The 25,337-nt window shown below is 45.3% G+C and overlaps 2 protein-coding genes across 2 annotated transcripts in view; one reads left to right on the plus strand and one right to left on the minus strand.

Annotated features, from left to right (window-relative positions):
- LOC110491691 (caveolae-associated protein 1) lies at positions 1-25,192 on the minus strand. The gene is made up of 2 exons (XM_021565329.3): positions 24,053-25,192; positions 1-3,838 (listed from the first exon to the last, which is right to left on the minus strand). The coding sequence occupies exons 1-2, from the start codon at positions 24,575-24,577 to the stop codon at positions 2,843-2,845; spliced, it is 1,521 nt and encodes a 506-aa protein (XP_021421004.2). The 5' UTR covers positions 24,578-25,192; the 3' UTR covers positions 1-2,842.
- Positions 24,054-25,337, plus strand: part of LOC149976611 (zinc finger C2HC domain-containing protein 1B-like) — a 9,146-nt gene continuing 7,862 nt past the window's right edge. Inside the window, exon 1 of the mRNA XM_021565330.3 lies at positions 24,054-25,259. Within this exon, the coding sequence (XP_021421005.1) occupies positions 25,182-25,259 (78 nt within the window). The 5' untranslated portion in view covers positions 24,054-25,181. The remainder of the gene's footprint in view (positions 25,260-25,337) is intronic.

The raw sequence follows: 25,337 nt of genomic DNA on the forward strand, positions 1-25,337 counted from the left end.
TTGTGAATCAAATTAGCTTTTATTAAAGTATTAGTGGTTAGGGAATGAGTCATTACATGGTACAGATTTCATATGCATTATTTAACCAACATGAAAAAGAGATGGGGGGGGGGGTTAAACATAGACTTTAGTTGTTGTGGGGTCCCCCCCCCCCACATTTGATTTAAAATGTATCTTATTAAAAGCTAGAAAGGCACTGTTTAAAAAAATCATAGTTGCTGAATGTTATTTAAGCTTTGTGTACAAAGTAAGTATAAAATGTCATTCATGGCTGTTTGTTGCTTAATGTAAGTATTTTCACAGAGGGTTTGGAGACAGCGGAAGCAAATGAAGGTTCACTGGTTTTGCAATAAAGGCAGTTGCACTGCTATGGCAGTGATTGACATTATATACACTTACATACACGGAAATTAATGGTAGGAAAAAAACAGGATTATTCAGATCTGGGTTTGGAAACTGGGCCGTGTTCATTAAGCACCAAGCAAAATAAAATTGACTTTTTAGGTAGGGACTACCTTGTCCAATAAGAAACGTTCATTTCCCTGTTCCGTTTTAAAATGTTTTCTGTTCTATGCCACAATGAACAAGACCCAGGACATCAATGATGCTGGAGTACTGTCTCCCCCTTTGTTACAGTTTGGAGGAAAAGTACGTTTCACCTCGCCTTCGATCAATTAATCCAACAATTTATCTGTTTAGTTTAAAATGTACGTTTTTAAAGTAAAATAGAGAACTCGTCTGTATGAGATCATTAACAACGGTGATGGTGCATTTATGTGCTTATGGAATAACCAGTGACTGTGAGTCTGTGAGCATGCACACATTAGGTCAGGATTAGATTGAACCCCAGCCTTATATTATCTCTTCACAAAACAATTGAACGTGTCAATAAAACTAAAAAGGGTTGAATTGGACATTAAAAACACTGATTCTAAACGCAACAAGAGAATCAAAGCACAGTTGACTTGCATCAGCCAGGTTAAAAATGTTAGGGAAAACAAGTGCCTGGTATCAGCCCTTTGGGATTTAAGGGTTGCTCCTACATCAGTGAAAAAGTACTAGTTGATGGGCGGCTTTCGTAAGGAGATGCTGGTGTCAGCACTGCTGCTCTGTAAATGTCCCTAGGTTTAATATCATACATTGCCACTAGGTGGTGGACCTCATCAAAACACTTTTAAAGAGAGTAGATGTTGAAAAAGTGTTGGGAAAATGAGTCTGTGAGTGGCTGGTTAGTCTACCGTCAACTCAACACATAAGAAACTTTAAAACATTGATAAAACAAATGCTTGCTATTGTACAGGGTTTATATAGCACACCAGTGGCAGGATTTACATTTTTCCACCAGGATTGTGAAGAAATCGTATAAAATTGCTCCTTATCTTTGTTGTCACGTAAAAAAAATAAAAAAAAGATTTTAATGACTTGCGATTTCACCAGAATGTCCTTTCTTATCTAAAACTCAGGCAGTGAATGAATACATGTGTGCGCAGTCTACCTACAGCACGAGTGACTTTCCATAAACGTCTCACAACCATTTTGTGTTTCTTGCAGATGTCAGGGTCCTTCATTTGAGCGCAGACCCCTTTGTTAGACTCTTTCTTCACAAACAACCAAAAGGTGACGGTATAAGATGCCATCTTTATCAAGAAAATACACCCAAATTACATGAACTGGTCATATTCACCATGCCTACAGGTAAAGTGTGTGTGTGTGTGTGTGTGGGGGGGGGGTAATAATATTAAGAATGAAGTGATACTTTCATCGTATCGGGGGCCTAAATCAAGTCTTCAAAATACATATGAATAAAATATCCAGAAGCACTACATAATCATTCATTATTCTGTCAAAAATGGTATGTCACTGTAAACTTTACGTCAAACTTTGGTTGTTTGTAGGTTGGTAAACTGATGTAAGCATTTGTGAATATATTAATGCAGTGCTTTTTTTTAATGCAGTGCATTTTATAATCACTCATACAATGGGAAAGTGACTGCCTATTTGGCCTTACTTCCTGGATCCAGTCCCATACTGTTTTTTTACTGGGCTTCAATATTATATAATCAAATTCAGGGAAACGTGGTCAATTTAAGATATTTAAAAGAATTATATTCGTATTTGTGAATTTATTTACTTTAACCCGATGCCGTTTATGAAGATTTTTCATTTTAATTTTTGTGCTTTTTACGCTTGATGACCTTTCAAGAAACAAATCATTTCAAAACCGAAGTGGCCACACTTTCCCATCATTTAAGGGTCTGTGTTATCCTTTTTTTTTTTAGACTGTTACTAAAGAGTTACTGAAATATCTAACATACAGGTGGCAACTAAATTAGCACTTTACTAACTTCCATTCACAGCTTTTGTGAGTGACGTTAGCATTTCAACTTAAACATGATTCTGGAAGTTGATGGAATATTATACTGTTCGCTCCCAAGGGATATGGCCACACCCCTTCTGAGTAATAATTTGTTCACGGCATATAAACTTTATGCTGTGTTCCTTACCACCCCATTCTCTCCCTTTCTTTCTCTTCCAACCCCATGTTGTTGTTTGTTGTCTCATTCTTCTTCCTTTTCTTCTTCTCTTCATGGCCTCTCTAGCACCCAATCCCAAAATCAATCCCTAGCCCCTCCCCCTTAGACACTTTTGTAAAGTGGATTGGACAGGTGCAAGAAATACAGCAGAAGAATACAGGTAGCTATTACCGCATTGCTTCTACCTATCCAGTCCTTTTTAGATCTACACAAGGCACTCAGGGGGTTTGGTTCTAGTGGGCAGTTTTGGTATTAGGCAAGTTGTCTCGTTCACCTTCCTCCTTCCTCCTCTTCCTCCACTTCCTCACCTAGTCGCTGTCCCTATCCCGCTCCACCAGTACATGCTCCGAGTCCTCGTGCATCTCCTGCAGGGAATGGCTGTCCTCCTCGTCCTCTTCCTCTTCCTCTTCATCCTCCATCCCTTCCTCCTCTCCTCCATTCATCATATCCACGTCCACGTCCAGATCCACACGCCCCTCGTGGCAGTCATCCTCCAGTCCCTGAAAAGGGTTCAGGTCCTGGGATACCTCCACCATCTCCGTCCCCTGGACTTCCACGGGCTCCATGGCCCCCTCGCGGAACTTCTTGACGTGGAAGGTGAAGGGAGGCACCTTGTAGATGGCGGTCTTGTCGCGGGCGTAGACGGTGTGGTCGGGGGTAAAGGATTTCATCACCTTCTGCCGCGACACCTTCATCTTCTCCTTCTGCTCCGGGTTGACACTCATGCGCGTGCCCAGCTTGCCCATCTTCTTCTCGATGTTGTGGCGCGTCTTCTCCAGGTTCTCCTTGGTCTTCTGCTTGGTCTTGTCGAAATTCTCTTTGGCGTTTTTTTTGGTCTTGTCGAAGTTCTCTTTGGCGTGTTGTTTGGTCTTGTCGAAATTCTCTTTGGCGTTTGGCTTCGGGATTTTCTCCACATTCTCCTTATTGGCTTTCTGCCTGTTGAAGCCCATCTTCTCCTTGGTCAAGGTCATCTTCTCCTTGGTCAAGCCCATCTTTTCCCTGGTCTTGGTCATCTTCTCCTTGGTCAAGCCCATCTTCTCCTTTGAGAAGGCACTTTTGATGTTTTGTACGCGCTGGAGGCTGCTACGCTTGATGCGTTCGGCGCGCGACTCCTCGATGACGTCCTCGATCTCCAGCTCCTCCTCATCAGAGGAGAGGTCCAAGTGGGGCTTCTCTTCTCCCTCCTCTCCATTCTCCTCGGCTCCTTCTTTCAAGTCCAGCACGCTGCCTCGTCCTCCCTCCACCAGCTCTGAGAGCTTCATGGACTTTGACACGGTCAGTTTAGAGGGAATCTTCACCTCGTCCTGCAGATAAGAGGAGACATGAAGCTGTTAAAGCAGATGATAGACATGCTCTGTACGTCAGAGAATATGTTTTTGGACCAATAAATATGCCCCCCCCACACACACACACACACACAAATATATTATTGACAATAATAGTCAAATTATTCAGGGAATGGGTATCTGAAGTTACACATGTGTATTGCAAACACTAGCCTCTCTTTGACTACATTCATGAGGAACTTTAACTTTGAACTTCAAAGCAACAGTAATACTTGTTTGGACTTGGGTCTTGCATTCGTTTCTGATAAGGTACGTCTTAAAATAGTCTGACATGAGAATCCCATATGGGAACCCTTGCCCTGGGTTTGTACCGGTAAAACAACACTTGTGTGTGCGCATGTGTGTGTTTGTGAGCGTGTGTGCGTGTGAAACAGACAAAGTGTGTGTGTGTGTGTGCGGAAACCCTGGTGCAGTGGGTGTGATAAAGCCTGAGATCCTGAACACCTCTCCTCTCCCAACAGTACCCCCCTCCCCCCTCCCCTGTTTCCATATTTCCACTCCACTACAAAACCATTACATTTTCCACTGTCGTGTCTCCCTCTGGCATGAAAAAATAAGTAACCTTCAGCATCCAAGCTTTGTATTGGATCCCGGCCTTGCCAGAAGCAATCAGTCTACCTTAATTACTCTATTGTTTAACGCCTGTACTCCTGATGCTGGTGAGTCATGTTCCTCGCCTCCTTTGCACTGCACACACACACGCACTTTCTTAATGTACACACACACATTTTTATTATTATTACACACACACACACACTTGTAAATGTTTGTGCACACACACGTGCACACTTGAAGGGGTGGAGAGGCCTCCAGGCTTTTCCTGTCAGGAACATGGTGATTTCAAGGCCTCTGAGCTACCTGCAGGCTGCCACACGTTCAGAGTCGCACGCCGTCTCCTCACCAAGGCTCACTGCATCACATCACCTGTCTGGAACTGGGGAACCTAGACACTGAAGACAGCTTTTAACCGGAACGTCTGTGTGTAACTCCCATGTGCAGACCAAATGTTTTCGGGGGGGGTTTTCCAATGAGGAATGAAGTACACTCTTTAAAACGTGGAAGTATGCTCTTTAACAAATGTTTAATTCGTTCACGTGTACAAAGGACCGGCTCCACTGCTGTTAATGCCTTATTGACACGAGGATGGATAGAAAGTCATCAATTAATCTAACCTAGGGGTGGCAGGTAGCCTAGTGGTCAGAGCATTGGGCCAGTAACCGAAAGGTTGCTAGATTGAATCCCAGAGCTGACCAGGTAATCTATTGTTCTGAACAAATAAGAATTTGTTCTTAACTCATTTGCCTAGTTAAATAAAGGTAAAATAGTGGAGGAGGCCATAATTTTCATGATCTAACCCACCAGATAGCTGCTTCTCAAAAACACCTGATATCTTGACCTGCCTCAACGAGTGTTTCTGAACAGCACAGGCACGTTTCAAGTCTTTGTTGTCGTTTCTTCCATTCCACCCATTCCCCTTTCCCACCCGTCCCTTCTCATCGTCCTGGCCTGCCTCTCCCTCTTCCTGTTCCTCGCATTCCAGGCTCGCAAACCCCTCGCTCTTTTCCCGTGTGCGTGTGTTCCTGCGTTCTGCCAAACCCCGTGTACAATGCTCCGGCTTGTTAATGGGAAAGACATTTTCTTTTTTTTTTTTCCATCACGGCAATCTCACTGAGTCACTCGCTTACACTGCCATATGGCTCCTATGGGTCTCCAGCTAATATTGTGCATTGTCTCCTCCCCCCCAACCCCCACCGTTAGGAAAACAGGAACAGTAAAAGGCATTAACAAAGGGGCTCGGAGTGGGTGGGGGAGTGGAGTGGAGTGGAGTGGAGGGGAGGGGAGGGGGGGGGGGGGCGAGAAATACCTTTTGGCTGAGTTAAACGAGGGAGACACCGCCGGCTATTTTGATAAGCACAAAGGTGATGATGCTTTTACGGCTGTCTGGAAAACCATGTGCTTGCATCGATATTGGGGGAAAAAACAACTGGAGCGTCAAAGCAGGTGGGAGAGGAGAACTCCCTATTGTGTTTCATTGTTCTGTGACTGGGATCATACTTTTGGTCATGCATTGTGTTCTATTGGTGTCGAGGGTAAACGCAACCTTGACTGATGAACCCTTATTTCCTTAGTAGTACACAGGGGCTGCGTTCCAAATGGCACCCTATTCCCCATGTAGTGCATTACTTATGACCAGGGCTCATAGGGCTTTGGTCAAAAGTAGTGCACTGTAAAAGGGAATATGGTGCCATTTGGGATTCTGCCAGGAAGAGAGTCTTACATTGATTTATATCAGAAGCAAAACAGGTTTTCTTGAAACAATTTCCTAGCCTTGTATGTTATCAAAGTTGTTCTGTAGGGCAGAACGATTCCAATTGGTTCTGGCGAAAAGGTCAAGGGGCGTGGTTTAACGAGCAGCAAATAGGGTTGGGCGGTATCTCGATTTTCATACCGTCATACCGTTTCTGTACCAGACCGTATGAGTTATTACCGAATGTGTACACTAGGGGCAAACATTTTATGACCACTTTTTTTTTACACACAAAACAATTTAGGCAACAGGGATCTTGATGCAGGAGGGGATTGAATGTCTCTGCTGTAATGTCTCTGCTGTAATGCCTCTGCTGTAATGCCTCTGCTGTAATGCCTCTGCTGTAATGCCTCTGCTGTAATGTCTCTGCTGTAATGTCTCTGCTGTAATGCCTCTGCTGTAATGCCTCTGCTGTAATGCCTCTGCCGTAATGCCTCTGCTGTAATGCCTCTGCTGCAATGTCTCTGCTGCAATGTCTCTGCTGCAATGCATCTGCTGTAATGTCTCTGCTGTAATTAATGCCTCTGCTGTAATGCCTCTGCTGTAATGTCTCTGCTGCAATGTCTCTGCTGCAATGCCTCTGCTGCAATGTCTCTGCTGTAATGTCTCTGCTGCAATGTCTCTGCTGTAATGTCTCTGCTGTAATTAATGCCTCTGCTGTAATGCCTCTGCTGTAATGTCTCTGCTGCAATGTCTCTGCTGCAATGTCTCTGCTGCAATGCCTCTGCTGTAATGTCTCTGCTGTAATGCCTCTGCTGTAATGTCTCTGCTGCAATGTCTCTGCTGTAATGCCTCTGCTGCAATGTCTCTGCTGTAATGTCTCTGCTGCAATGTCTCTGCTGTAATGTCTCTGTTGTTGGTTTCTGTTGTCAGTATAGAAAATCATACCGTTGGTATTTCGAAATACCCTTGTATACGGTATAAACAGTATATTGCACAAGCCTAGCAGCCAAGTCACTAACCAAACCAATCAGATTTGTTCGTATTTGTTCCACCCAGGGGACAACTTTCAGAAAATATAAGGCTAATGGGCTCTTAGCGCAGGCTTTTACAGTCTGTTACAACAGCCTTTTTCATTGCAGGTCTATGTAAGGACTCGACTTCCTTAACCTTTTCTTATTTCAAATCCCATTTACTCCTACCATACTGATCAAATCGGCTTGAAACCAGCAGGCACGTACGTGCACAGCACAGGAGGTTGGTGGTACCTTAATTGGGGAGGACGGGCTCGTGGCAATGACTGGAGCGGAAGAAGTGGAGGGGTAACAAATACATCAAACACAGGGTTTTCCGGGCTTTGATGCCATTCCATTTGCTAATTTCCGGCCATTATTATGAGCCGTCCTCCCCTGAGCAGCCTCCTGTGATGCACAGGCCTACAAGTTCCACAGCATACCTGCCTAAATCCCTCTTCCCCCCACCCACCTTGTGTGAAAATAACCCTCCGAATACAAAATATGATTAAGCTATCGAGTTTTAGATATTGGATGGTAAAAACTAGACATATGTGCCCTTTCTTGACTTTAATCTGCCCCCCCTACAGTGAATACCTCTGCCCGGCCCAGCTCGGGAGACCTCCAATCTGTCAGTATGCAACTTCAAAGAACGGAAGTTCAGAGGTCAAGGCACTTATATAAGGCTCTTCTTGAGGAGCCAAAACGGGGTGTGTAACGGAGGAAAGTGTGTACATGGAAAAAAAGAGTGAACTGCGTCCCAAATGGCACCCTATTCCCTATGAAGTGCACTACTTTTGACTCGTCGAAGGTAGTGCACTTTAAAGGGAATAGGGTGCCATTAGGGCTACAACCGGAGTGTGACAGGAAGCCAGGCATTCACCTTGGCGTGACTGATATCCTGACCCCTCCTGATTTAAAAGGACATTGTTCTCTCAGGCCGACGAGGGGGAGACCGAGAGACAGAAGCCGACTAGGGAGAGACCAATAGACAGAAAGGCAGGAAGGTGGTGGGGGGGTATGTATGCCTGTGTGTGTGTGTGCATGTGAGCTCGTGCACAAAAACTTGCCCAATACATACAGTAACATTGCCATATTAGATTTGAACTTTGCCCATCAATTACAAATGGCAGGCATTGCAAAACACTCTGTGCCAGGGTTAAACATGTCCTGTAGTGTTGGGAGTAGTCTATGATTTGTGTTTCATCATCACATGGGCTGCAATCTTTATCTTGTGCTGCTTGGTGTCAGTCAAGGCAGGGTGTGGTGTGTCTGTGCATGTAGGATGGTGGGGGTAATGTGTGTGTGTGTGTGTGTCTGCATATGGTTTTTCACTGATTTCAGACCTCCCCTTTCAGACCGTTCCATTCTACCACCACTGATACACAGCTACAGTGTACTGTATACACACACTCTTCTGTTGTCCTTAGCAACCACCACAGAGAAACTCCCTCCAACCCGCTGCTTCGTGTGCTGGGACCGCAGTGGTGAATACAGTCTATTTTTCTCTCTCTTTCCTTCTCCTCTCTCTCCTTATTTCTCTCCTCTTTTCTCTTTTCTCTCTCTCCATCTCCCTCTAATTCCTTTCTCTCTATCTCTCTCTCTCTCTATCTCTGTCCCTCTCTCCATCTCTGTCCCTCTCTCCATCTCTCATCTCTCATTCCTCTTTCTCTTTTCTGTCTCTCTCTCTCTATTACCATCTCTTTCCTCCCTCTCCCTCCCCTCTCCCTTTCTCCCTCCCCCCTCCTTCATTCACTTAGTCTTAGTCATGGAGAGAGTGGTGCACGAGCTCTGAGACATGGCCTGTGGAAAAGTTATCTGTCTCAAAGGTGTTTACAGTGCGGTTACACTCACACTCGCTGAGTGCCTCTACCACCCACTTAGAGTGTGTGTGTGTGTGTGTGTGTGTGTGTGTGTGTGTGTGTGTGTGTGTGTGTGTGTGTGAGTGAGGGCGGTCTATCCACAATAATTCAACACCACACAATGCACTCCAGTGTACATACTGTACTGAATGTTAAACTCATGTGGGACAACAACGAGCGTCACGTTCAGTCTGGCTTAACCAGGCTATGTCATCGCCTTTTGAGTACAAACATTCTAAACAGTGGTATGTTGAAAGACTATTTACAGGATGTAGAAATACATTTGACTATCCACCTATGACCACCAACACTAACACACGCAAAGGTCTATTTCGTTAAACATGTATCTGCTTTGGGGCAAGCAGCACAAACGGGCAGTGGGGGGCTGGCGAGGCTAGCTAAGTCAAAAACAGGCGACCCATGTTGAACTGCTGCCTGCATGTCTAGTCATTGTGTTGTGGTGGGGGGGGGGGGTACTCATATGCTGAGATCAGCTGGCTGCAGCCCCGTGCCGTCAGCACAAATAAGTCCCACTCTTTCACTAACAAGCCTACGTGCCCCCCTCTCTCTCTCTGTCTCTCTCTTTTTTCCCCCCAACCTCCCTCTCTTCCCTCTCTCTGGCTGTCCAGTATCCGCAACCCTATTCTGCTTTTGGTCTGTTTTTCTGCCTTGTGGAGTGATTTGGTGGTGGGATGTGCAAATGTAATCCGTGTACAATAACAATTCCTAGACAATTATCCTTCATGTTGTAATTGTAATATTAATGTCCTCATCCTTAATAACATCACCATCACCACTATACTTTACTCCATGTATATTCCGAGTCAATATTCATATCATAATAAGGAATTCCCCCGGACCACGCCCACAAATTGGGAAACAAACATTCTTTAACATTGACCCCCGTTGTAAAAGAGCCAACCTCTTCGTCAATTTTTTTGTTCATCCGGACCTACGGTTCATGTAGGAAAAAGAGCCTGCGAGAAGAGCCCTGTGGCTTCAGGCTTATTCGACGTGGGAAATGTGGGGATCCGGTACCCAAGTCGACTTCTCATAGCTATGTGTGTGCAAAACATTTAATCACAGGTTAGACATTTAACTTGTTTCGTATAGTCTGTTTGTAACTTTTGTCACTACTAGTAGCTGTATAGTCTGTTTTGTATTGTTGGTCTTGGCTAGCTTAAGGTTTTAGTTGGTAGCTAGCTAGCACTCCGTTATGAAAAGGTGCATGAGGGAAGCCTGACAATATTACGTTTTTCTAAGCAGTGAGAACGCTCGGGAGCAGAAAGAGAGGAAAAGTCCTATTTAGACATGTTGTGCTTTTCTTAAATGTAGTTTTGTAATTGACTAAAACAAGCAAACAACAAGAAAATCACGTTTGAAAAATGAGGTAACCAACAGAGGTAACCGTGGGCTGTTTTCCCCCAAGGCGTGCGGGCCCCCTACGTTCTATCTAATACAGACAGGGAGTATCTGCCTGTCCTTGAGTCTATGCTTTGTCAAGATTTCCACGTTCCGACCTTAGCAGGAAAAATAAATTGCACTTTACAAACAGGCATGTGTCAGAGGACCTCGTTTGACCGCGGCAAGGCTTGAGGACCCGGGTGAGGCTCACCATGGAAGCTTTCCTCCAGCCCAGCCCAGCCCAGCCCAGCCCCAAACTCAATCGCTGTAGAACCACTCATCACTGCCATGTGTACAGCTTCTTTACTGTGTGTGTGTGTGTGTGTGTGGTGTGTGTGTGTGTGTGTCTGCCGGGCTACAGAGGAATTCCTCTCTCACCGACACTCCCTCTCTGTCCTCCTCCCTTTTCAGTCTTCATGAAGCAAAAACAGTTTTACATTCATCTTTGCATACATCTGAACCTTTTACGCATCACGAAAATGTCGATCTTTAGCACAGAAGCAGAAAGAAACCAAACATCCCTTTTAGGAATAATTTCATGCCCTTCAATTTAAGTCCCTTTGAGCCCTGGTCAAAAGTAGCGCACTGTGTAGGGATTAGGGTGCCATTTGGGACGCATCCTGAAATGAAAGAAACGTCCTGCCTTGAAATAGAAATCCTTCACTGGACTAGCTTTTGAATTAATGGCACTACTTTCCAAAGCAAACCACTGACTGAAGATCGTATTAGGCCTAGTCTGGGACACTGATCTAAGGTCAGTTGTGTGTTCCCCCTCTAATGGTTAAGATTACAATTGGGGGAGGGGATTGGGCTGATCCTGGATCTGTGCCTAAGGGGTGTGTGTGTGTGGGAAAGCATGCGATGGGCAAACAGTGACAGAGAGCCACTGGGGGAGAATGGCTGCTCCTTTTTTCCATTCTGATTTTCCCCTGGCCCTTAGAGAGAATAGACACAGTGAAAAAAAGAGAGAAATATATATAGAGAGAGAGAGCAAGAGAGAGAAAATAGACACTGTAAGAAAAAGAGAGAAATATAGAGAGAGAAAAGAGAAATAAAGAGAGACAGAGGAAGAGAAAAAAAATAGAGAAAGAATGGAAGAAAGAGAGAAAATGGAGAAAGAAAGAAAGAGATTGAAAGAGCGAGAGAGTAAAGAAAGAGAGAAAATGTGGAAAGAGAGAAAGAGTAATACAGTGTAGTGGAGAGCGAGCGAGCGAGGAGGAGAGAGAGAGAGAATGTCGGAGTCACAGAGGGAGAGGAGAGGAGAGATTGCTATATAAAGTTATGGCATGCCGGAGGTCCCTCGGGGGGGAACGGAGCGCGATGAATCACAAGCTCTGTTGTTGAGACATCTCTCCTCCTCGGCCCTTTGTTCACAAACTGGCCACAGCAACACCTCCACTGCCTCCCCTATGTTGTTCCTATTGGGGATGAGTACACTCTGACTCCCCTAAGCTGTTCCCTTTGGGATGAGTGCACTTTGACTCCACCTTGTTGTTCCTATAGGGATGAGCGCACTTTGACTTTCGTATGTTGTTGCTATTGGGACTCCCTGAGCTGTTTTCAGAACACTTTTCCACCCCTCTCTTGAATGGTTTCTGAGGGTGGAGCAGGGGAGAGGAAGATGGTGAATTCAGCTTATCATTCAGTAGACACACTATGTCATATCACAAGGAGAGCCGAGTAACTCAGTGAGCATACGGTACAAAGGACATGACGCACTGCTTTTCAATGAGGAACATTGGGATTTTGTTTTACTTCATCAATTGACTGTGAGGTCATCCGTGAGGTCTTGCTGAACACAAAGAGAAGTTCCCTTACAGTTCCTTTATGAGCTACAGTAAGCCCATGCCTGGCCAACACTAGCTGACCCCTGACTCCTGAAAGATAAGCAGCACACCCTTACAGACTCCCCTATTTTTTTCCCCTCGGAAAAGGGCTGCCCTGACTAACTAGTTTCAGCTGTTCTCCTATGGCATTGTAAGGTGGTTTAGTTATAGTTAGTGCATTAGGCCTATACTGGGGTAGTATAATGCTAAACCATTACATTTCTAATAATAGCTTGCTATTTTCCAGTAACAGTCTTGAAGATTTCTCAGTGAGTCAAACCGATGATTCCCCTTTCACAAACGCCCTAAATAACAAAATGCACTAATCTGATCACATGATTTCGTATTGATGTTCCGCTTACAGGAATTAGCTTATTAGATATGATATCGCAAATAGGCATGTCTTTGTGCTTGTTCGAGATGTAAATCTGTAAATATGCATTTTCAAAACACTTCAGGGCTAGTCAATGTTACAGTTTAATAATTTCGCAGATGCAGACCAACAGTAAGTCCATTCAACCAACCAAAGTGAAACAAATGAACCATACAACTGGAGTGTCACAAGTACAACTTTTGTCATAAAGAACTGACATCACTGTGCTAGAATATAAAACAACAACATGCTAGGTTAAGTTTGTGAGATGGCTTGCAGTGTCAAAGTATTCTTGATACAGTAGAGTGAACGCAGGGTCGTCCTTGGTTCCGGACAAGCTAAACACCTTCTTCGCCTGCTTTGAGGATAACATAGTGCCACCGACTCGGCCTGCTACCAAGGACTGTGGGCTCTCCTTCTCTGGGGCCGACGTGAGCAAGACATTTAAGCGTGTTAAACCTCGCAAGGCTGCCAGCCCAGACGGCATCCCTAGCCGTGTCCTCAGAGCATGCACAGACCAGCTGGCTGGAGTGTTTATGGACATACTTTGTTGTCCCCACAAGCTTCAAGATGTCCACCATTGTTCCTCTACCCAATAATTCAAAGGTAACTGAACTAAATGACTATCACCCCATACCACTCATTTCTGTCATCATGATGTGCTTTGAGAGACTAGTCAAGGATCATATCACCTCTGCCTTACCTGACACCCTAGACCCACTTCGATTTGCTTACCGCAAACAGGAATATTCCAAGTTCAGACAGAAGGGGGGAGTCAGATCGCTATGATTGCCAGGAACTTGCGCTACTGGTGCTGCCTGTTGTTGTTAGGTAGGCAGCTAAAGTAGCTGAATGATGTTAACATCTTCGGGTTTTGTTTCATTAAATGTATTTTATTTCATCTGGGTGCTTGTGTCACCTACTAACACCCTGGTACTACCCGTAGCTCCCGTTCTCCTCAGTCCGAGAAAACGCTGAGAGAGAAAGGTATGTGTTGCAGATGACTCCTTTGTAGAAGTCCATAACGTGAAATAAATAAAACATCCCAAGGTTGATGCTGTAGATATTGTTATAAGGGAGTGTGAGACTATTGAAACATATAGTTTACAGAGTGCTAAAAGTGCTGCTGTTGCTTGCTAGCATGCCTTTCTGTGATGCAGACGGTTAGCCGAGCTGCCGACTGGTGCTGGCGTTGCATTATGGGAGATGTAGTTTGGTCCTCTACGGTCAGAATGGAATAGAGGCGATTTCACGTTGTGACTTGTTTATGTTGCAGTGTTTTTGTACATGAGTTGTTGTGTTTTGGTACTGTCAACACTGAAAGCACCTAGAAATGTATTGGGGATGTGAGACAGGATATGTGTTTTACCTTTCTTCATGCTCCTGTGTAGAAGAACTTGTCAGATGGTGCATTGGAGACGGATGTGTTCCTGTCCTGTCTTTTCACAAGACTGTTGCAGGTATGGTCCTATTGTCTAGGAATTAAGATTATACATGATCTGTATTAAGGACTGGTTATTATTTTATAGTATACATTATGGCTTTATGTAGGAGTGTGATTGTGTGAGTCCGAGAAAACACTGAGAGAGAAAGAACAACTTGTCAGATGGTGCATTGGAGACTGATGTGTTCCTGTCCTGTCTTTTCACAATACTATTGCAGATCAACATAAAAGCCTAAAAGACAGCCGTGGTGTCGCTCTTCATTTCTTGGTTCTCCTGTGGTACATAAGAAACCCGCTACATAAGTATGCTGTTCATTGACTATAGCTCAGCATTCAACACCATAGTACCCTCGCGGCTCATCATTAAGGTTGAGGCCTTGGTTCTGAACTCCGCCCTGTGCAACTGGGTCCTGGACTTCCTAATGGGCTGCCCCCAAGTAGTGAAGGTAGGAAACAACACCTCAACTTTGCTGATCCTCAACACTGGGGCCCCACAAGAATGCGTGCTCAGCCCCGTCCTGTACTCCCTGTTCACCCATGACTGTGTGGCCATGCACGCCTCCAACTCAATCACCAAGTTTGCAGACGACACAACAGTAGTAGGCCTGATTACCAACAATGATGAGACAGGGAGGAGGTGAGGGCCTTGGGAGTGTGGTGCCAGGAAAATAACATCTCACCCAACATCAACAAAACTAAGGAGCTGATCGTATACCTCAGGAAACAGCAGATAGAGCACGCCCCTATCCACATTGGGACTGCAGTGGATAAGGTGGAAAGCTTCAAGTTCCTCGGCGTACACATCACTGACAAACTGAAATGGTCCACCCACACAGCCAGTGTGGTGAAAAAGGCACAACAGCGCCTCTTCAACCTCAGGAGGCTGAAGAAATTTGGCTTGGCACCTCAAACCCTCACAAACTTTCACAGATGCGCAGTTGAGAGCATCCTGTCTGGCTTTTTCACCGCCTGGTACAGCAACTGCACCGCCCACAACCACAGGGCTCTCCAGAGGGTGGTGCGGTCTGCGGAACGCATCACAGAGGGAAAGCTATTTGCCCTCCAGGACACCCGATGTCACAGGAAGGCCAAAATGGTCACCAAGGACAACAACCATCCGAGCCACTGCCTGTTCACCCCGCTATCATCCAGAGGGAGTCAGTACAGGTGCATCAAAGCTGGGACCGAGAGACTGAGAAACAGCTTCTATATCAAGGCTATCCGACTGTTAAATAGCCATCACTAGCAAATTAGAGAATACTGCCTATGTAGATAGACTTGAAATCACAGGTCACTTTAATAGTGGAACACTAGTCACTATAATAATGTTTACATATTTTGCATTTCTCCTCTCACATGTGTATTCTATCCTATCCTACTGTATCTTAGTCTATGCCGCTCTGACATTGCACTTCCAAATATTTATATATTCTTAATTCCTTTACTTTAGATTGTGTTTATTGTTAGATATTACTTGATAGATATTACTGCACTGTTGGAGCTAGAAACACAACCATTTCGCGAAACACCGGCAATATCATCTGCTAAACACGTGTGTGTGACCAATACAGTTTGATTTCATTTGATTTATGCTTTGTCTGAGTGCAGACTCAGCCCACTGGGCAAAAACAGGTTGAATCAACGTTGTTTCCACGTCATTTCAACCCCCAAAATCAATATGACGATGTTGAATCAACGTGGAAAACTGATTGGGTTCGCAAGAAGTCATCAACTTAAAGGCATTTTGTCTTTTTTTTTTCACCCAACTTTTAACCTAAATCCAATGACATGGTGACGTTTTTTTGTTTGTTCGATTTCACGTTGAATTCACGTCTGTGCCCAGTGGGAAGTTGTGTGGAGAGGAACAATGTTAAAGGAAGTGCCCCCTTCTTCTTTGGATACACACACACACACACACACACACACACACAGTCCTCACTCACTTATGTTTGACAGTGGTGTCAAACAGCCCTCTCGTTTGACCATTTTTAGTGTTGCACACTACCCAAATGGCTCACATACAGCCAAATGTAATGTTATTACCATTACAAGCCCCTAATGTTTCCCCTTTTGAATTCAAGATTGAAACCAGTGATTCACAACACAATGATGAAAATGTACATGTTAGAAGCTGCCTTGACAATAACTCTCAGACTCAAACCTTTGTCTTTGACAGGGCAAATCCATTTGTTCACCTCTCTCCGGTCTACAGTGCCATATAAGGCAAGGTATCAGGAATGCTTTGGTTCTCTTAACTCACTTACTAGCCAAAATGTAGAACATTCAACATTCATTTTTGCGAGTTTCTTTCGGGGGACTTTGGCAGGTAGGGTAGCGGCCTTATCCTCTCCGGTATGACATCATACGTTCGGACAGAGAGCTTGTCAACGGACAGAATTGCAGGAAAACAGAAGACACATCTAGACAGCTGGCGTAGCGGCGACTCCGGCTCGAGTAGCTGCTCGCAGGGCCCACGGGAACTGGAGGTGGAGGGGTCGGTGGGGAAGGGGCTGCAATCTAAAAATAGCGACTATCACATACTTGTTTGATTGTGAGAAGGAAGAGGCCTTTATGGGATCGGGTTCCTGTTTACGTTGGCTTGGATTTGAACCAACGGTCTAAGTCTTTGTCCTGCGAAACTCTATCTCTTGTGGCTTTCGGCCCGCCGTGATGTCATGGGGTGGTTGTTGTTTAAAGGGATAGTTCACCCCCCAAAAGAAGTCGCCAGGTAAACAAAACCAACGCATGGATCACTGTCTTACATTGTCCATAGACTGGGTTATGAATTGTCAATGTCATAATTTGGGTGAACTATCCCTTGTGTCCGTTGACAGTCGTGGCAAATTATTGCTTGTTAATTCACTGTACCAATTAAGTAACAGCTGACTGACGGACGGCTTCATTTCTGGACAAGAGGGTTTGTTGAGGGCCTTTTGTGTCCCAATTTGCATTTCCCTCTCCATCCCCCCCTCTTGGAAGGCCCATAACAGATCAACGGTAATGCCGGTCATTTGACACATATCAATACATTTATTGTTAAGTCGATAATAGCTCGATGTCCCGCTCACGGGAATTTGCTTATTAGATATCGCTAAATAGGCTCGTCTTTGTGAATGTTCAAGGCTGTAAATATGCCCCGCATATCGAGCCATGGCAGTCTCAGGGCTATACATGGCTATGGTAGCAACCGTGCCTCTTTACAGGGTTACCCGAGATACCGACAGGTCTGTGTCAAGTACTCTGAGCACTTTTCACCATACACCCTACAATGCCACTGCAAGATACAGCTTGCCATTGTGAGAAGCCAGGTTTTTTTTCTTCTACATACTTTGTCTGGGGCTCCAAACACATGTACATTCATGCACACACACACACACACACACACACACACACGGAGTCGTGAATCTCTTCATGAACAGAAATCCATTGTTATTGGAAAGAGTAACAAGGGGGGTGCCATGGCAACGGTGGTGACTGTCATCCCATTGGGCATCACCATAAGTCAAGCGTACAGAACAGTACATAAACCGGCCTGGACAGAAAGAATGGAGTCGGTGGCAAAGGCTGGTTACAGTTCGCAATGGATTGTGTCTACAAAAGTCCATGCAAGTCCTTGAGTGCAGACGTAGACCACCGTATTGGATAACGGATTGTATTTATACTACTTTCCTCTATCTTTGGAAATAGTCTTGCTTGGCCAAACTCATGGGCCTATGCCACCCTTGTGTTGTGTTGTTAGACGCAGTGGGTGTGGGAGGAGACTACGCTACGGAAAGTAAAATGCCTGGGAGGGGAATGGAATGGAACGTCTCATAGTATTTTTATGAATGTAACAGCAATGACTGGGAATAAGTCATTACAGGTATCTGTGTTTAGTCATTACAGTGGATGGTCTGTGTGTGTGTGTGTGTGTGTGTTTTTTTGGTTTTACTCATCTTGTAGGGACCAGAAGTCCTCACAAGGATAGTAAAATAAGGACAATTCAGACAAGTGGGGACATTTTGCCGGTCCCCGAAAAGAAAAAGGCTGTTTTAGGGTTACAATTAGGGTTGGCGTAAGGGGTTAAGGTTAGGGTTAGGGTAAATAGGATTTTGAATGGGAATCAAGGATTGTGTGTCTGTGTCTGTGTGTGTGTGTGTGTGTGTGTGTGTGCGTGCGTGCGTGTGTAAGCATACATTCTGGGCTCTGTGGTGTAAGAAGAAAGTCCCTGAGATGCCTCTCTAACTCAAAACATTTGCTGATCGCCAAATGTGACATATCATATTCATCTTCATTAAAAACACCAACCACAACGTATTCTGTTTTCTGTACGACTTCTCTTAGAGCCCCCAACACACACACACACACACACACACATGTATGCTATCAATGTTTCTGCTACTTTGCGTGCATGACTACTGGATACAGTAAAATAGCTTTTTTGAGCATTCCATTTGTAGACAATTTGGAGGTGTGTATGTGAAAACAGAAAAGAGAACAGCATACTTTATCGTCCCTTAGGGTAATGTGGTTTGTAACATACACGGAAAGCTAGGTGGGGTTGGTAGTGGTGTGGAGGGGTGGGAGTTAGGGTGGAGGGGGAGTAGGAGAGAGGAAGGTGGGTTTGGAGTTAAGGTGAAGGGGGGACTGGAGGGGGGTAGCAGGGAGGGGTGATAGTTAGTGGTGTAGGGGGAGTAGGAGAGAGGAAGGTGGGATGGGAGTTAGGGTGGAGTGATGGTAGTGGAGGTGAGAGAGCAGAGCAGAGCTGGGGAGCTGGAGATGCCGATGGTATGAATCAGCTGTCTAAATATGTGCTGCTCTGGATCAAAACACACACCCGCATCACGCACTCCTTACACAAAGAAGATGGACCCTCTCTCTCTCTCACCAGAGGAAGCTGGTGGGAGGTGCTATAGGAGGACAGGCTCATTGTAATGGCTGGATCGGAATTTAAGGAAAGGAGTAAAACACGTTGTTTCCGTGTGTTTGATGTGTTTGGTACCATTCCATTGATTCCATTCCAGCCAATACAATGAGCCCATCCTCCTATAGCTCCTCCCACCAGCCTTCTCTGACACACACACGTACACATATTCATTTTAGAAGGCTCATCGCAAGACTAGCTTTACGCTTACCATTTGATCAGTTTCAAATTAAACAAATGATTTATGGTACTGATTGAGAAATAATCCAATCATCAAATTAGAAACCAAAAAGTAATCCTATGAGTCAACCTATAAGAATCTCTGCAGTACAGCAGTCTCATCTGTGGTGGATTAAATGTTCCTGTGTTGCTCTTATTTACCTCTATTTATCCCTCAATCATACTACTCTCTCTTCCCTATTTATCCCCCAATCATACTACTCTCTCTTCCCTATTTATCCCCCAATCATACTACTCTCTCTTCCCTATTTATCCCTCAATCATACTACTCTCTCTTCCCTATTTATCCCCCAATCATACTACTCTCTCTTCCCTATTTATCCCCCAATCATACTACTCTCTCTTCCCTATTTATCCCCCAATCATACTACTCTCTCTCTCTTCCCTATTTATCCCCAATCATACTACTCTCTCTTCCCTATTTATCCCCCAATCATACTACTCTCTCTCTCTTCCCTATTTATCCCCCAATCATACTACTCTCTCTCTCTTCCCTATTTATCTCCTTATCGCACTCCCCTCTCTCTCTCTCTCTCTCTCTCTCTCTCTCTCCCTCTTTCTGTCTCCCTCTCTAACCCCCTCCCTCCCTCCCTCCCTCCCTCCCTTTCATGGAGTTGTCACATTCCAGTGACATTTCACTGAAGTGTAGCCCCATTCCGAGCGCCTCTCTGAGGGGAACACAGCAACACATACATTCAGTCAGTTGTCCAAGCCCAGTCTGATGCATCAGACAGATTAAACAAGGACTTACAGTAAATGTACATAAATGACATGCGCGCACACACATACACACAGGACAGCTGTTCCTGCTGATAGAGAGGTGGGAGCCATCAATTTCGCTGATGCGCTGACCGAGCTTACACAGATTAGTGGAGCAGGTTGAGAGCTTCAAGTTCCTTGCTGTCCACATCACCAACAAACTATCATGGTCCAAGCACACCAAGACAGTCGTGAAGAGGGCGCGACAAAACCTATTCCCCCTCAGGAGACTGAAAAGATTTGGCATGGGTCCTCAGATCCTCAAACGGTTCTACAGCTGCACCATTGAGAGCATCCTGACTGGTTGCATATCCTGACTGGTTGCATCACTGTCTGGTATGGCAACAGCTCGGCCTCCAATTGCAAGGCACTACAGAGGGTAGTGCGTACGGCCCAGTACATCACTGGGGCCAAGCTTCCTGCCATCCAGGACCTCTATACCAGGCGGTGTCAGAGGAAGGCCCTAAACATTGTCAAAGACTCCAGCCAACCTAGTCATAGACTGTTCTCTCTGCTATCGCATGGCAAGTGGTACCGGAGCACCAAGTCTAGGTCCAAGAGGCTTCTAAAACAGCTTCTACCACCAAGCCATAAGACTCCTGAACATCTAATCAAATGGCCACCCAGACTATTTGCATTACCCCCCCCCCCCCTCTTTACACCACTTCTACTCTCTGTTGCCATCTATGCATAGTCACCTTAATAACTCTACCTACATGTACATATTACTAACCGGTGCCCCTGCACATTGACTCTGCACCGGTACCCCCCTGTATATAGTCTCGCTATTGTTATTTTACTACTGCTCTTTAATTACTTTTTACTTGTATTTCTTATTCTTGTTTGTTTTTTTGTTTTTAAACTGCATTGTTGGTTAGGGGCTCGTAAGTAAGCATTTCACTGTTGTATTCGGGGCATGTGACTAATAACATTTGATTTGATTTGATTAGGGTCCACTCACTCCCCCTACTTACTTTCGATTAACCTAGTTTAGTCTAATTTAGCATACCAATGGCTTCTCATATTAGCTTAGCCTAGCGTTAGCTTCTCCGGTTCAACCACAGAAGATAGAGGACTTCAGCTGAGCCGGGAGTCGTGACTACACTTGTGGTAGCCTGGAGGCCCCCGGAGGGAGTGGGCTGGTGGGGGCGCTGACTACAGGGTAAACAGGCACTTGCAAAGGGAAGATAAATACCAGTGCTCCTGCCGACTACAAAGCCACCCCAGCTGTGCCCTCAACTTTCTACCTTCCCTTCGGGATGAGTTACTGCGTGTTTTTACTAGTATCAGAGGAGGGCTGCGGCTCGGTAGGGTTTCCTAAGGGCTTGGATGAGAGTTGAAAAAAAAAAGATTATATCAGGAACGACTGATATATGATTTTGGCGTGACATCATAATTGGAGTTAGTTCTTAGAAGGAGGAGGCTCGAAAAGAACATTGGAAAGATGCACAGAAACCCCAAAGTGTATTTACATTTTCATCCATTAACAGGAAACATGTTTCTGATAGGTACCAGTATCTTGTTGACTCCTCGGATGCGTTCCAAATGGCACCCTATTCGCTATGGGCCCTGGTTAAGAGCACTGAACTATATAGGGAACAGGTTGCCATTTGGGACGCATCCTTGGTGTTGTGTAAGAATAGGCATCCCCACACTATATTCTATGTCCCCAGCTTGACCTCTACATCACTGATACACACAGTACCACTCACTGGCTGGAACGAATAAACAAAGCCCAAAGAACCACACCCAGAGTATCAATCACTAGGGAAGGGTTGAAAACTTCACCTAGTGGACTCTCCCTCATAGTGAAAGTGTACACATCTTGCCATCGGAACCACCTAACACTATTTGGCAGGGTGAGATAGGAAGGCATCACCAACCGTATCCTTCCTTCCAAATTGCCTACAAATGGAATGCTCCAAAATCGCTAACAGTGAACTCCCCTCCAAATAGCCTTAAAAATGGAATGCTCCAAAAAGCTATTATCTGTGTACTGTATCCAGTATTCATGGCCCCAAAGTAGCAAAAACATTGATAGCATTCATGGCTGTGTGTGTGTTTGTTTGTGTGTGTGTAGGGGTGGTTGACCTTGATGGCTCTAAGAGAAGTAGCACAAAACAGAATACGTTGTGGTTGTTGTTTTTAATGAAGATGAATATGATGACATGTCACACTTGGCTGTGATGTTTTGAGTTAGATAGGGATCTCAGGGAGTCTCTTCTACACCACAGAGCCCAGAATGTATTCTTACACACAAGTACAAACACAAATACACAAACAAACCAGGGCGGCAGGCAGGCTAGTGGTTAGAGCGTTGGGCCAGTAACTGAAAGGTTGCTGGATCAAGCGGACAAGGTAAAAATGTGTCATTCTGCCCCTGAACAAGGCAGTTAACCCACTGTTCCCCGGTAGGCCGTCATTGTTAATAAGAATGAGTTCTTAACTGACTTGCCTAGAGTAATAATTGTTACATTGAAAAATATATATATTTCATTTTAGAAGGCTCATAGCAAGACTAGCTTTACGCCTGCCATTTGATCCGTTTCTAATTTAAAAAATGATTTATGGTACTGATTGAGAAATAATCCACTCATCAAATTAGAACCAAAAAAGTAATCCTATGAGTCAACCTATAAGAATGTAGTATCCTTCTCTGCAGTACAGCAGTCTCATCTGTGGTGGATTAAATGTTCCTGTGTTGCCAGTGCATCTCTCAACATAATAGAGGAGAAAGAGTTTTGTGTGCTCTTGTGTATCATATGTATGGTATGCCTGCCTCATTTGGGTATGATTTGATTTGAATCAGTTTTGTAGTTAAAATAAGACTTGTACAAATGGGAGAGTGGACAGCTCTTTGTTGTGTGTGTGTGTGTGTGTGTGTGTGTGTGTGTGTGTGTGTGTGTGTGTGTCTGTGGGCAAGCTCACACAGACAAAAACATTTTCTCAAAGACGGGCAAAGGGGGAAGGGAACAGAGCAAGAAAGAGAAGGGAGTGGGAGGGAGAGAGAGAGAGAGAGGGAGGGGGGGGGGTCTGCCCAAGCTGTGCTCGAGACAGTCAGGAGGATGGAAACTCTGAATGTTCTCACACTGCTGTGCAAAGCTGCAAGCCATTACACATTATGCCGTGGCCCGGGCTAAAAAAAGACTGCGCGGCGCTCCCGAGCTCGCTGCGAAACTACAAAGTGTCTTTTCAAATGAAACATCTGGAAGTCGAGAGTGTGCTGGTGGTGTTTTCCATCTTTGTTTAAATAAAATAGAAAAGGGATGGCTTATAGATTCCTTATGGTCAAAGAAGTGAGCTGTATCCACATGTGAAGCCATGTATGTTTTAACTCTGTAGGATGTCAAATAGGATCAAAGGCATGAGATTTGTCGGTAGTGGACATTTGTAAGGGTGACCCTACTTCTACCATAGGGTGTGGCACATGGTATGATATAATCCTAGATCACCCAAGGTATACCAAAACAATGAAACATATATTGCATAGAAATATGACATAGTAGAACATATTAATAAATGTATGTGGCACTGGTTAAACTGCTTTTTGATGTTCAAGTTCAAATCTAGATTTTTTTTTCCCCTACTTGATGGATTGCTTTCATGGGGCAATTGTGTCCTTCAAACATAGCGATGTGTGATGTGAAATATACTTATCTTTGAGTGGCATGTTTGCCTTTTGGAGTACATCCATATTAAAGAACAAGCTGTCATTTGGTAACTTGCCAATGATGCCTTGAGGTGAGCCACACCCCAAACTCCTCTCCCTCGCCAGTACACACACAGCCGGGTAATATGCAAACTATCATCTGCAAAAAATACCTGTCAATTGAGTATTAACCTTTTCACGAAGTTCCACTTGTTTGTGTGTTTGCCAACCACCCCCAGTCCAGTACCCTCATGATAGTCCCCAATCCTCACCCATCACGGTGTCAAGCGGGCGTGCCGTGCCAAATTCCCCCCTCAACCAACTCACACACCACCCCACACGCCTTCCCTCCATCGACACACATATCCACACACACACACCCTCACCCCACCACCCACACACCTCCATCCCATCCCCACTCCACACCCAAACACATTCACCCAACGCTCACCTGGTAGATCATGACTTTGAAGTTGCGCCTCTTCAGCAGCTCGTTCTCGTTGCTCTCCAGCCTCTTGATCTGACCCCCTTGCTTCTCCAGGTTGGCACGCACTGTCTTCACATTGACGCTCACCTTGCGCACCTTCTCCAGCATCTTGTTGACTGAGTTGGACGTGGTGCTGTGGCTCTTGGACAGTTTGGTGAGCTCGCCCTGGATCCCCGTCACTGACCGCTCCATGTCCTGCTGCCGAGCCTCCAGGCCACTCTGCGTCTGTTGGATCTGGTCCACCGCCCCGATGATCTTGTCCAACAGAGCCAGGACCATAACGCCGTTCACCTGGGCGCCCACTTTATCCTCTTCCTTTTCCTCCTGGTCGCCCTCGGACACGGCGAGCGCCACCGATGAACGTTCCTTGGCGGCACCAAAGTCTTCGTCATCCGACGGTGGCAGGTTGACTTCGTCGTCTGAGATTTCGGTGAGGGTCTGCTGCTGCTCCTGCAGCTCCAAGTGCAGGCTGGATGTTTCCACTTCCATGACTTTCTGGATAGTTTTCTGGATGAAGACCTGAAAATAAGCCAAAGGACTGTGTATTCAAAATAATACCTTGGGTGTCAGTTCAGTATTTTCTGCTTTCTGTCCCCTGACTCACACACTTCTGTCTGCCCTGTCCTTCTGTGGTCCCGTACACTTCTCTGTCTGCCCTGTCCTTCTGTGGTCCCGTACACTTCTCTCCTGTCTTTCTCTCAAACTCTCAAACTCTTTCTCTCAAACTCTCAAACTCTTTCTATAAAACATGCAAGCAGGCTAACTCTCTCTCTCTCTTCCCTATGTTCCAAATCCTTGGACAAAGTCCAGTCTACAGGGAAGAAATCTGCTTTGGAAGTAACCGTAGGAGCGCTGGGATGTGAATGACACTCTTCCCGGAGAAACCCTTCCAGTCAAAGCAGAGCCAGCAGCTTTTTTCCTCTCCGGACCCCTTTTTCCTGGGACTCTCCCCTTTCCCCTCCTCTCCTCTCCCCTCCCTGGCCCCTCCTCTCTGTCCGTGAGACTCCACCTCAACATTGTGGGGAAACCCAGCCCCCACCTCCCCCGGACCCAGACGGCCCATCCCTCTGGGCCCCATCCCTCTCTCTCCAGCATGGTTGGAATAGTTAGAGTGGCGCTGTGGACTGGCCGTCACATGCAAGCTCAGGCACAGCAACAGGAGGAACGTGAGGTAGGAGTTTTCATAATAGACTACCATTCAAAAGTTTGGGGTCACATTGAAATGTCCTTGTTTTTCAAAGAAAAGCAC

Source organism: Oncorhynchus mykiss, chromosome 16 (assembly GCF_057628025.1).
Source record: "Oncorhynchus mykiss isolate SJ-2025 chromosome 16, ASM5762802v1, whole genome shotgun sequence".
NCBI classification, from domain to species: domain Eukaryota; kingdom Metazoa; phylum Chordata; class Actinopteri; order Salmoniformes; family Salmonidae; genus Oncorhynchus; species Oncorhynchus mykiss.

Bases quoted from the DNA above. Each gene is read 5' to 3' on its own strand.
- LOC110491691 (XM_021565329.3), bottom strand. From the start codon at position 24,577: ATGGAAGTGGAAACATCCAGCCTGCACTTGGAGCTGCAGGAGCAGCAG. The intron at 3,839-24,052 runs GTGAGCGTTGGG...TCTTATCTGCAG, and splicing joins TCAAAGTCATGATCTACCAG to GACGAGGTGAAGATTCCCTC.